This window comes from Urtica dioica, chromosome 12, assembly GCF_054948205.1.
Source record: "Urtica dioica subsp. dioica isolate 48M chromosome 12, U.dioica_male_clone48M_v1_H2, whole genome shotgun sequence".
Lineage (NCBI taxonomy): Eukaryota > Viridiplantae > Streptophyta > Magnoliopsida > Rosales > Urticaceae > Urtica > Urtica dioica.
The window spans coordinates 12,373,697-12,386,065 of record NC_142767.1 but is presented as its reverse complement, the minus strand read 5'-3'; the positions used below and the strand labels follow the sequence as shown (position 1 = coordinate 12,386,065).

The 12,369-nt window shown below is 39.3% G+C and overlaps 1 protein-coding gene and 1 pseudogene across 1 annotated transcript; one reads left to right on the top strand and one right to left on the bottom strand.

Moving 5' to 3' along the window:
• Positions 1 to 1,349: 1,349 nt before the first annotated feature.
• On the bottom strand, positions 1,350 to 3,546 carry LOC149379183 (octanoyltransferase LIP2p, chloroplastic-like). Its single transcript, XM_089603558.1, has 4 exons — positions 3,372 to 3,546; positions 3,052 to 3,301; positions 2,217 to 2,367; positions 1,350 to 1,864 (listed from the first exon to the last, which is right to left on the bottom strand). The coding sequence occupies exons 1-4, from the start codon at positions 3,449 to 3,451 to the stop codon at positions 1,575 to 1,577; spliced, it is 771 nt and encodes a 256-aa protein (XP_089459684.1). The 5' UTR covers positions 3,452 to 3,546; the 3' UTR covers positions 1,350 to 1,574.
• A 95-nt stretch (positions 3,547 to 3,641) lies between these two features.
• Positions 3,642 to 6,031, top strand: LOC149379182 (transcription termination factor MTEF18, mitochondrial pseudogene; annotated as a pseudogene).
• The last annotated feature ends 6,338 nt before the right edge of the window (positions 6,032 to 12,369 follow it).

Genomic DNA, 12,369 nt, shown 5'->3' with positions numbered 1-12,369 from the left:
TAAACATCAGAAACATACCTCTTGATTTTTTTTTTTTTGGGGCAGAGAATTGTTTTGATGATGCGAGGAGAAGAGCTTCGCGAATACTTAAAAAAACCCTAAAAACAGAGTCACGGAAAAATAAATAGTACGTGGAGAGAGAGAAACTGATTCCTAAAAAAGTGACTTTTTGAAAAAGTATCAAATATTTGCTTTTAAATTTGCTTATAAAAAACAGAACTTTTTATTAAAGTGTTTTTTTTAACTTACCAAACATAAAAATTGACTTAAAATTCTAAAAAAAGCAAAAGCACCTAAAAATAAGCAACGCCAAACACACCTTGTGTTACAAATCTCAATAAGTAATAAGGGTATATTTGGTAGAATATAGTTGATTTCACTTGCCACATAAGTCTGAAGGCTATTAAAAAAAACTGAAACGTTCGCTAAAATGAAATTCATATGTTTCAAGTACCTTAGTTTTTTATTTTAATTTTTTAAGATTTAGTTTTCAAATAAATATTTAATTTATACATAATTTTTAGTTTTAAAAAATTTATATTTCATTCATAAAAGAGAAAATTGCGGCAAAAATACCATGAATGTTACGCTGCATATATTTAACTATCCATTTTTTTCCGACTGGTAAAATTCATAATATTTGTTTTTAGTTTGCTGTTATTATCTAGTTTAAATCAACAATTCAGATTTAACAATAATTTTTTATTTTAATTTTTAATAGAAGAATTTGTTGCAACTAACCAATCCTCTAGTTTCTTTTAAAATTGTAGTTGAAATTTCATTTTATTAAGAAAATAGTCCACCAGACCGAAGTAAACCCTTTTAAAATTGTAGTCAAAGTTTCATTTTACTAAGCAAACCTTTTTCTATACGTAAAACCTCACAGACTCGACAAATGGCTAGCCACCTAGCCATCACCGAGGGCGGCGTCCCTCTCTCTTTCTCGACTTCTAAAAGAATGGATTCCTCCCCCTTTGTCATGATACGATGGTCTTCTTGAACTCACGGTTATTCGGGATCTTGCCTTTATCTCCATTGTACTTCTCGAATCCTAGAAAAGTGACTTAGGGCCCTTTCAAGACGAGATATGTGATCAAGTCCGCTCATGCCACATGTCTCGCCTATATCCAAGGAGAGACGCGAGTCATAGTTCGCGAGGACGATCCCACACGCACGCCACGAGAAAGGGTCCCAAGCTCGCCGCAAGGACTCGCTCGCTCTCACCAGTTAATTTAATTTACTTCGGTCTAACTGAAGTAAATTAAATTAATTGTTTTTGTTAATTTAATTTATTTCGAACTAGTGGGCTATTTTTTTAATAAAATGAAATTTTAGTTAGAATCTTAAAAAAAAAAAACCAAGAGATTGACTAGTTACAACAAATTCTTAAAAAATTAACACTATATAAAACAAAAGAAATAAAATGAATAAATACAACTAAATTCGACATTATTTAATTTGATAAGATGGCCTAGCTTAGTTGAGCTGATAGAGGGTAGGTTCGAGTCACCGGGAGAAAAATAAATAAATAAACTTTCAACTCTGTTAGTTGATGAGTTTGAATTTTTTTTCTTTCACATATCTAAGACGGTTTTGTGATGGATTTCCAGCTGAAAATATTGTGAAAACTCATCGATCAAAGACTGGGAGGCAATATCAATCAGCTGGCGATCATCAATACCGTGAATATTCAAGGGCTGAGATTCTGCAAGTAAGTCTTTTACACTTCCGACTTGCCGGTCTCGTATCCCACAAGGGACTATCCGATTGAATGAAGTTAAGTCTGTGGTGACATTCAGTGCTAGGCCATGATATGTTATCCACCGAGACACTTTTATTCCTATGGCTGCCACTTTCTGGTTGCCTGAAATTGAAGAGAGAGAGAGAGAGAGAGAGAGAGCAAGTCAATGTAGCAAATCAACGTCACATTGGTGAAAATTGAAGGTGACCTAGTTACTTCGTTGGGAAAAGAAGAAAAGACCAATCTGCTTATAGTGTTGCAATGATCTTGAAGCATCTCAAAGGGTATAAAAAGAGCCCATAAGAGTTGGCAAGCTCATCTTTATTTATACATGGGACATGGGATAAAACCATAAATTATTTCAACTAAAATTGAGTTCCCTTTGTGTTGACTTAGTAACTCAAGCACTTATCTGTGCTGAAAAGAGTGAAAAAAACTATGAAAGTGTACTGATAGAAATAATTAGGAAGCATACCAACCCAAACGCCTGTTAATCCCTCGATCCTCGAGGCCTTGATAGAGAATGCGTTCGAAAGAACGCGAATGACTACTTCCTCTAGCGCCCTCAGGTACCAATGAAGGTCCATCTGGTGATTCCGAAGATTTATGATCGGGTACAAAACAAGCTATAGTTGCAAGAAAAACAAAGGCGGGGGGTCATATACCATAATACATCAAATTAACCTTCGTAAATTATAAATGTCAATAAGTTTCAAATAAGAAACTATTACTTTTTAAGGCATAGTCAGTCAAACAACACAGCCCAGCTACCTTTTCAAACTCGGAAACCTAAGCTACTAAGCTTCCAACACTACCTAGCGTTCTGGATTTCAAACATGAGAAAACCAGAACACAGGATTTTCAGCAGCAAAAGAACGAGTCTTGTCTCATAAGCATCATCACACAGGCTCTTTCAATCATATCTCAAAGCCTTCATTAAAGAATCTATATATCCATTGAATGATCACTCAAACCAAGACCTACGTACACTGAATTATCGGAGTCCTTATCCTCAGTGAAGCTTCTTATCATTCACTAAGCATCACGCACTAGCGTGTAGAGATTGTCACATTGCAAAACTTAGTTCTCCAATGTTGCCAAGCAAGAAGTCACATTATCAATCTCCAAGCCCTCCTAATCACCAGAACATCTATAATAAGCGTAAACTCTGTTCCAACCATTACCAAATCGATATCGATATCCGATATAAACACCAAGCTGAAATCTCGTTACGTCTCGCCTTAAATAACTCGTTTGATTCGGTAACAAAAAACATTAAGCCGAATCGAAAGCGCAACGAAACGAGTTACCTGACCGGGGCCGTGAAACGTATCTTTGCCGCCGCGATCGATCCTGTAAACTTCGCACCGCGAATCGTCGACGTCGCCGGAGCTTCCGGTGCCCATCGTGTAGACGGGGCGGTGCTGGAGCACGATCAGAGAGTCCGGACAGTCACTGCCGGCGCCGATCGCCGCCTTCTTCTCATCGACAATCCTCTTCTGCCAATCCCACGCCTTTCTGTACGGGACAACGCTTCTGTGCAAGTCGAAGCACTCGCACCTGCAAAGCCATTACGGGATGTGAGGTGTTTGTTAAAATGAGTGACAGAAGGTGAGAGAAGAAGACTGACGGTCTTTCCAGCGATGAGAGAAACCGCTGTCGGCGATCCCAGAGAGAAAACGCCGGGGATGAACTGAGAGCGACGAACATCTCTCGATCGTTTGTCTCGGTATTAACGAGTTTGGTTGTTTCTTTACTTGTTTCATTCGTGCCTAAAGGTGTCAATAAGGCCCAAAAGAGACCCGGGCTCACGACCCAAAACTATAATACATGGAGAAAACTTTTCCCACTTGATTAATGATTTAGTATTATTATTTTTTACAGCCTAATAAATCAGAGAGAAACCCATCCCTTAAAAAAAGAAAAAAAAAGAAGAAGAAGAAGAGAAAGAGAGAGGTGCGCAGAGAAAGCGAATACAATCTGGTGAGTCTGAGCTTGCACCCAAAAGGAATGTCCTTTCCCAAGAAACAGCTCTTCACTCTCTTCCGCCGGAGATTCACCACAATCACCGGCAACACCACCACCGCAGTTTCAGCCCCAACCCTCCGCTGCACGAACCAAATCGCTTGGGACTACAAGCTGTTCGTCGTCCAGGAGTCCCAGAAGGCTCTCACGGAGTACCTCCACGCCACGCAAGGCCTTCCCTTCTTCTTCGCCGACCTGATCGCCAAGAGCTCTCTCTTCTCCCTCTCCAACCTCCTCCGCAACGTCCCATTCTCGGCCCCGGATTTTCCGACCACCATACGAAAATACCTCAGGTACCAAGCGATCAACGAGTTTGAGTTTTTCTTCGAAAGCATAGGCTTAGATCACCAAGACATTCCTCAGTACTTGCCCCGGAACCGGTTCTTCTTGTCCAGCGATGGCGAGGCGGTTCTTGAAGCTTCCATGGCGCTTTTCCGATTCGGGTTTCCTTGGAACACTCTCGGGAGATTGTACGCCAAGGAAGTTTCGATCTTTCGCAGGCCCGTTGGAGAATTGACTGCGTGGCTCGGCGGGGTCAGAGACTACTATGGTTTCCACAATCTGCAGCTCGTTGGTTTGTTCCTAGCTTTCCCTGAATTGCTGATACGGGAAGGCGAGTTGGGGTCCGATTTCAAGGCGTTGTTCGAGGATGTGAAGAGAGTGTTTGAGGAGTTCGATAACGGAGGTTCGGCGGAAGGGAATGTGGATGGTTGGTACGGCGTTTGTTGTAACATTCGGCTTCTTTACGAGTTGGGTTGCGAGAGAGGAACGGTCGGGGAATTCCTGCATAGAGGGAAACGAATCCTTCTCGAGTGCCCAAAGCAAGTTTTGGAGGATAAAGTAGAATACTTTCACAAGTTTGGTGTTGGGAAAGATAAGGTGGGTCGATTGCTCCTCCAGAATCCCGAATGGTGGGGTCTCGATCTTCAAGCTGTTGTGATATCGGTGTCAGGATTGTTGCAACACTTTGGAATGGATGCCAAAGAATTACAGTCCTTAACCATGAAATACCCCCATGTATTTGAAAGAAATAAAATGGGTAATTTACTAGGTATAGCGAAGGCATTGGATCTACACGAATGGTTCTGCGATAGGATTAAGAGTTTGGGCAGCCAAACATTGGTAACATATGCCATTGATCACTCTGATAAACAGCTTGATAAAAAGTTCCAAGAAGCCGTGAAGAAGATCGAGTCCACAAGATGCCACACTCATACAATGACCCAATTAAATTTCTTGATGGGACTCGGATTCGGAGATAATGTCTGGACTCTAAATGTATTGCGTTGCATGCTGGCAGCTCGTAATTGGTTACCAGAACGCTTCGATCACCTTCTCAGCCTCGGTATCAAACACTCGAAGCTCTGTTTGATGATGAAAACGGCACCGAGGATCCTCCGTTTAACGCCGCAGCTCGTGGAGAAGAAAGTCGGCTACCTGTGTAAAGAAATGGGGTCTTCTGTAAAGTACCTGGATTGTTTCCCAAGGTTTTTGGTTCATGACTTGGATAACCGAATTAAGCCCAGGCACAGATTCTTTGTGTGGCTCAGACAGAATGGCTTGGATACCAAGAACTATTCAATCAAAACTATGATTGATACTAGTGAAAAAAGGCTCATAGCGCGCATTTTTAGCATTCATCGAGCTGCGCTGAAACTATATCTAGAGTGTTATATAAAATAGAGTTGTTACTCCTCTTTAAATTAACAGTTCTTATTGATTTGTTTATTTTTGTTACATTTGGGTGCTTACATAGTATCATTCTATTTATTGTACCAGCTAATATTTGCACAGAGTGGAATAAACTCATCAGTGTCAGTCTGGTTAGCAATACCTCTGACTTTACATTTTGTGTGTTTTGCTGAAACTATTCTGTCGCCACCTGGACTTGTTATGGCTGCTTCTTCATCAAGTGAGATTTCTCTGGCGAGCATGGTCGTGGAAGAGGCCAGGGAGCTTCGGCAAAGGTAGATCAGTTTACGTACAAGGTCGGGATGTCCGACGCCTTCTCTGTCACTGTCGCCGTTGAAGCCATATTGTATTTCGTATTAATTTTTTGCTAATCAAATCATACATATGAGTTTGGGAGAGTCGATATATGTCTTGTTCTGGGAGCCTCGGCTCAAGATCAGTTCTTCCTCCTTCAGCCATTGCTTTAGGATGAGCTTGTGGGTTGGCTTGTCTGAGAGAGAGAGAGAGAGAGAGAGAGAGAGAGAGAGAGAGAGAGAGCTTGGAGCACTGTTTCAACTGCTGCGTTTGGGACAAATTATCTGACAATTAGCTGCTAATCTGTAGTAGTTTCAATGCGCACAACCCGAAGCCGCTTGTGGCTTGTGGTTCTCGAAGCCGCTGCGGCGCTTTTTCAATTCTGGTTTCCTTGGAACACTCTCGGGAAGTTGTACACAGAGGAAGTTTCGATCTTTAACAGACCAAGCGAAGAACTGACGGCAAGGCTTGGCAGGATTGAAGAGTTCAGTGGGTTCCACAATTTGCTGCTTGTTGGTGCGTGCTTGGCTTTCCCTGACTTATTGCTCGGGGAAGCTGGCGAATTGGGTGGTGATTTTGAGGCGTTATTTAATGATCTGTAGAGGGTATTTGAGGAATTTGATAACGGTGGTTGCGTGGAAGGGAATGTAGATGGTTAGTATGAGGTTTGCTGTAAGATTTGGTTTCTTTACGAGCTGGGCTACGAGAGAGGAACAGTGTGGGAATTCATGTGTAGAGGAAGAACACGTACTCTTCTCGAGCTCCCAAAGCAGGTTTTGGAGGATAAATCGAACTATTTTTTTTCCGAGTTTGGTGTTGGGAAAGACGAGTACACTCTTTGCTCCTCCGAAATCCAGAGCTGTTAGGTCTCGACCTTCCAACGCCGGTAATATCAGTGTCGGGACTGTTGGAAGACTTTGGATTACACGCAAAAGAATTACAGTCCTTAAGCACGAAATACCCTCATGTATTCCGATAAAAATAAGATGGGTAATTTGCCCGGTATAGCAAGGGCTTTGGACCTACACAAATGGTTCTTCGATAAGTTCAAGAGTGTGGATTGCCAGACATTTGCATCCTATGCCATGGATTGCTCTGATCAAGAAATTGAAAAAATGTTTCGAGACACGGTGAAGAAGATCGAGTCAAAAAGATATCGCAGTAAGATAATGACTAAACTAGATCTCATAATGGGACTCGGTTTCGGAGAGAATGCATCGACTCTAAAGGTGTTGCACTGCTTAGAGGGGGCCATTATTGGGTTACAAGAACGGTTCGATCATCTTCTCAGCCTGGGTATCAAATACTCGGAGGCTCGTTCGATGATAAAAACGGCACCGAGGATCCTCTGTGTAAGTCCCGAGCTCGTGGAGAAGAAATTCGACTACTTGTGCAACGAAATGGGATCTTCAGTAGAGCACCTACATTGTTTTCCGAGGTTTTTGCTGTTTGATCTAGAGAAGTGGATTAAACCCAGACACTGATTTTCTGTGTGGCTTAGACAGATTGACTTTATGGCTAACAATTCTTCAATTAAGCATGATTTATCTTAGTGAAAAAGATTCATAGCGCGAATTTCAACCCTTCATCGAGCTGCTCCGAAACTTTATTTTTAATGTTATCTTTGCTAGAGTTGACTATGTTAGGGATTTTTGTTGATTTTTTTTAATTACAAATATATTATAATTTTTCTTTTGGCTGGGGCAGAGAAATTTGAATAAATATACTTCAAAATGCTACTGTCAAATTTGAATAAAGGAAACGCATTTTACAATCTCATTTAAAAAAAAGACATCTGATTGTATTCTATCTGCCTCACATTTGTACTCAAAACATAGGTTTTCCAACGACAAAGCATTGCCGACTCTCACAGAATCGGAAATGCAATTGAAAACCGTCGCATAGATTATTTTTCAAACGGAAATCATCACAGGCTCATTTCACTTGAACGTAGAGAAAATAATCTCATTTCTAGACAGTGAAAACACATTGCAGAGTATCACATATCATCGCCAATTATCAACTTAAGAAAAAAGTCAGGAAAATCGCATATAATCTAATATATATGTTTGTGCAAATTGTGAAATGAATAGTAGCAGCGATAAATTCCCTAATATAAAGGCTAAAAAAAAGAGTTCTTTTTTGTTGGCGAAAACGATAGAGAAAGGTGAGCTGTACGAGTTTATGAGTATTCTTGTTCGAAGTGTTAAAGATCTAGTTTATGATTTTACGGCAAGAAAGTTCGAGAAAAAAGAACAATTACAATTGATATTGATTCAAATTTTGTCATCATTATTAATTAACTAATTCCGGATGTTTAAACTTGAGATTTAAGATTTAAAGATCTTGTTCGCAATCGGCGCAAATTAATTCGTTGAGTCGAGGCGTTCTTGATAAAGTCGGTTAGCAATTCGAGAGATCTAAAAAATTTCCTGATGCACTATTTATTTGTTAATGATTTTTTTAAAAAAATCTAAATTGTACTATTTTTAGTACTAAAAGCAATACAATTTCTCTCTTTTCACTCTTTGTTTCAATGAATCATTATGATATTGTGTTAGTCCAAACTCCAAAAGTTTGCACCCAAGTGAAAATTTGAATAGTCAACCTTTTCAAATAACTACATAACCAAATTTCTCAGGGTATATCGTGTAAACTCATATTTCTCAAGAACGAGGAGCTACTCCAGCCAACTCTAATTCTTTCAAAACTTGCTACCATATGTTCGTTAAAAAAGAGAATGCTTGGTCTTACAGGGTAAGTTAGGCACGATAAATTCAATCATGAGCGATTTCCCCATCCAAAATCTAGGCTATCAGTTTTTTAATTTTGAATTATTTTAATCTGACCAACCAAGCTAGAAAGGGGATAATTTCATTTCCTATCTGTCTTTCGTCCAATGCACATCTAGTAGACATTCTAACTCTGAACTTTATAATTAGCCATTTGTAGAAATAAAAAATATGACGGTAAGTATGCAAAACAAAAAAACAGTCATACTAAAATTACCACGGTAAATAAATAAAAAAAATTAAATACATTCGTCAACTATAAAAAGGGAAATTTCGTATTTTATATGTGAAATTACACATGATTTAATTTCTAAAAGGATGTTGTATAAATATGAAAAATTTGTGTATTTTGACCAAAACATATTTCTGAATGATCATAAGTTGTTGAATGCAGTCAAATGCAATGAATTGCGGTCAATTGAAAGTTTTAAATTGTTAAATTTTTTTTAATAAAAAACTGTGTGCCCAGCCAAAGTACATTTTACATAAAATTACACATATATCTCGGATTTTTAATTTTGGAGACATGTAAATACAAGCCCTAGAAATGAACTGTTAAACTATGTCCGAGCCAAAAAAAAAATGACAAACTATGAATTACAGTGAATAGTAAAATTCCAAGATACAGTCGGAGCTTCGGATAGCAGTCAAAAGTGGTATGTTGCAAGAGTTAATAAGAGCGCATGAGCGTCAGTTGTATTTTTTTTGGTATCCATGCGATTTTTTTTTTTCTTCATAACCTGGTCTTATGTTTGAGATATAGACATATGGCTATCCATTTTTCGAACGTAGATATCTTTCTCCAATTCAATGTTTGTTCCTTAATGTCCATTTTTAGCATGAGATTATATGTAAATGTGAGACATTATTAAAAAAAAATATATGAGAAAGACAGAAGTTTATCATTCTAAAAGTATAGGTAATTACTGTCATTTTACCTTATTTGTTATCCTTCCAAAATCTCATGGCAATTTTAATTTTTTTTTTTTTCATTCTTACCTTTATATACATAATGCATAATTGATTACATAGAGTACAAAATAGAAATATGGGAAATGGCCCCAACTAGTAGTGATTTGGAAAGTTTGGACCAAAATGTTGTGGTCCATGTTTTTGGACAATTATACTACCAATCTGAGGAGAGATAAATCTTTGTTACTCTTTCTGTCCTTTAATTTTTAATTTTGTTCATTTTAATCCAAAACTTGCTCATAAAGCCAAAAAAAGCTCTCACCTCTCACAGCTCTCTCTCTCTCTCTCTCTCTCTCTCTCTCTCTCTCTCTCCCTCTCTCTCTCTCTCTCTCTCTCTCTCTCTCTCTCTCTCTCTCTCCTCTGTTTTTCTCTCTCGTTCATTTTGACATACAAAAAAAGCTTACCTTTTTATGTTGGTCGTCCTCGCTCACCACCGACGAGCTCGAGCGCGTGAGCACATGAGGATGAACCTTTTCTTGAGATTCAGCACATGGCTTTGTTTCTAAATCACGACATTGTTCATGGCCGCGATCCGGTGGTGAGGCAAAAAAATCATCTCAACTGCAATTTTTGTTGTAGACATGGCCGGAGATCTAGTTCAGGTATGTGTCGTTCTGGGTTTGTTGGTGCCATTACCCGCCGTCTCTGTGTTGTTTGTTGCTGGGTTTGTTTGTGTGTTGTTCTTCGTGTTTTTGGACATTTGAGTTTTTTTCGCGTTCTTGAATTGTAGATATACATGTCTACAATCTCTGAAATTGTAGACTGTCCCCGGCATACGTCGTTATTGTAATTGTAGATATACATGTCTACAATTCTTGTAATTGTAGACATATAGGTCTACACCTTCAGCTGTGGTAGACTTATTAGTCTACAACTGCTGAAAGTGTAGACCTATATGTCTACAATTACAAGAATTGTAGACATGTATATCTACAATTGGTGTAATTGTAGATATACATATATACAAATAGTCTCATTGTAGATATTATAAGTCTACAGTTACTACAACTCTAGACGTCGATATCTACAATTGTTATTAACTGTAGACTTATAAGTCTACAATTTATGACAGTTTTATTACAATTATACATATCAATCTAAAGTTATTCTGATTTTTGAATTTTCTTATTCAGGTATGAGAGTGAACATATTTGTTGTATAAATGAGAGACAAGCCTCCGACATACAGATCACGTGTCGTCGGTAGACCGAAGAAGAGACGGATACATTCTCAAGGGGAAGAGCCTATTCTTAGGAAGTGTTCGCGATGTGGAGAAGTTGGTCACAACCAGACTACATGCAACAGTCCAGTTCCTTTGTTCGAGAGGAATGGATGAATTATTATAGTTGTATGTGTTTTTGGAACTAATTTCAGTTATTATAGTTTAATGACTAATTATATGTCTTTTTGAAACTTGGAGTGTATTTCAATAATGGATGAATGACTAATTATATGTTACAATTTCAGTAATTTATCTCTTTTTTACGTCTTTAATTCCTAAACATAAATGACAATAGCTCGTCGGGAGAAGCTGACGAGCTTAAGGTTCGTTATCGGGATTCACTGTGAGTCGGTTCAGGGGTTCGAGAATTTAACGAGTCTTAAATAAATTAAATGAATAATCCGAAAAATCATACAAACCGAGAATTCTGAATTAATTAACCAGAATTTAAATTCTCGAACATTCTTAAATAAATAATTAATAATCCATGAATACAATCTCAAATCCAAAAATTAAAACTCGAGTCTAACGCTATAAAGCGATAAACGACTCACGAGTGAGATCGAGCTTAAAAATCTTTTTCTGAATTCACTACTCTTCGGCTTCGACGCGCTCAGAAATGAACATCGAGTCAATTTCTAAATTACTCAACTCGTCATAAAAACCACATTTCAATCTCAGAATTAACTAACAGAAACCCGAGCCCGAACGAAATATCAAATCTCAAATCAAATCTCGGTTAAAATCTCAACTCCCAAATCTATTTTCCAAATCAATCATCAAATCAAACTGAGCGATTCATCAACTAAAACACAAAGAACTCCCGAGGTTCAGATTTTCTATCACAAGACACTAAACAACAACAACAACGACACATTTCAGAACTCCCAGCCAAAAGAACCACACGACCAAAAACAAGCAAACCAAGCTCACGGCCAAAAACACACAAGCAAACCAAGCTCACGGCCAAGACCCAATCCAAAACAACACTCGTCCAAAACCAAGAACAAACCCATAACCAGAAGAATCATCACCGAAAGCAATTCAAATCTTCAACTAAAATCATCAAAACACGTTCACAACCAAAACCCCCAAATCAAAACCTAACCCTAATCAACATGGATTCCAATCTGAAGAAATCTCCTCACCTCTCTATGTTCCTGAAATCCGGCCTCCTCCACAAGCTCTCTCTCCCTCCCGGCGTTTCTCCTAGCTAGCGGCGGCTCACACTTCACGGCGGTCGAGCGCTCGAGGAGACTCGGTGGTCGCGCGCCTGGGCTCGTTCCTTGGCAGCGATCCACGCGAGAGAGCTAAGCAAGGAGAAGATGATCGGAGTGGTCGAGGTGCGCGTCCAAGCTGGGCCTCCGCGGCAGCGGCGTTCTCCCTTCTCTCGGCCGGCGCGCGCGCGGTGGAGGATCGGTGGCTGTGAGTCGCGCGATGGAGGAGACTCGGTGGTAGCGCGCAGGAATAGGAAAGGAAGAAGGAAGGCGAGGAAAGGTGGCGGTGATGATTTTGGGTGGCCGGCCGGGAAGAGAGCTGGGATAATGTGGTCTGGAAAGTATTTTTTTCCTTGCTCTGTTTGCTCTCCAATGTCGCGCGGGTGAGGAGAGAAGAAGAAGAAGATAACGTGA

Excerpts from the sequence above, each read along its gene's own strand:
- LOC149379183 (XM_089603558.1), bottom strand. The coding sequence starts at position 3,451 with ATGTTCGTCGCTCTCAGTTCATCCCCGGCGTTTTCTCTCTGGGATCGC. Across the intron at positions 2,368-3,051 it reads CGTTTCACGGCCCCGGTCAG|CTTGTTTTGTACCCGATCAT; the intron begins GTAACTCGTTTC and ends TTGCAACTATAG. Across the intron at positions 1,865-2,216 it reads ATTAACAGGCGTTTGGGTTG|GCAACCAGAAAGTGGCAGCC; the intron begins GTATGCTTCCTA and ends CTTCAATTTCAG.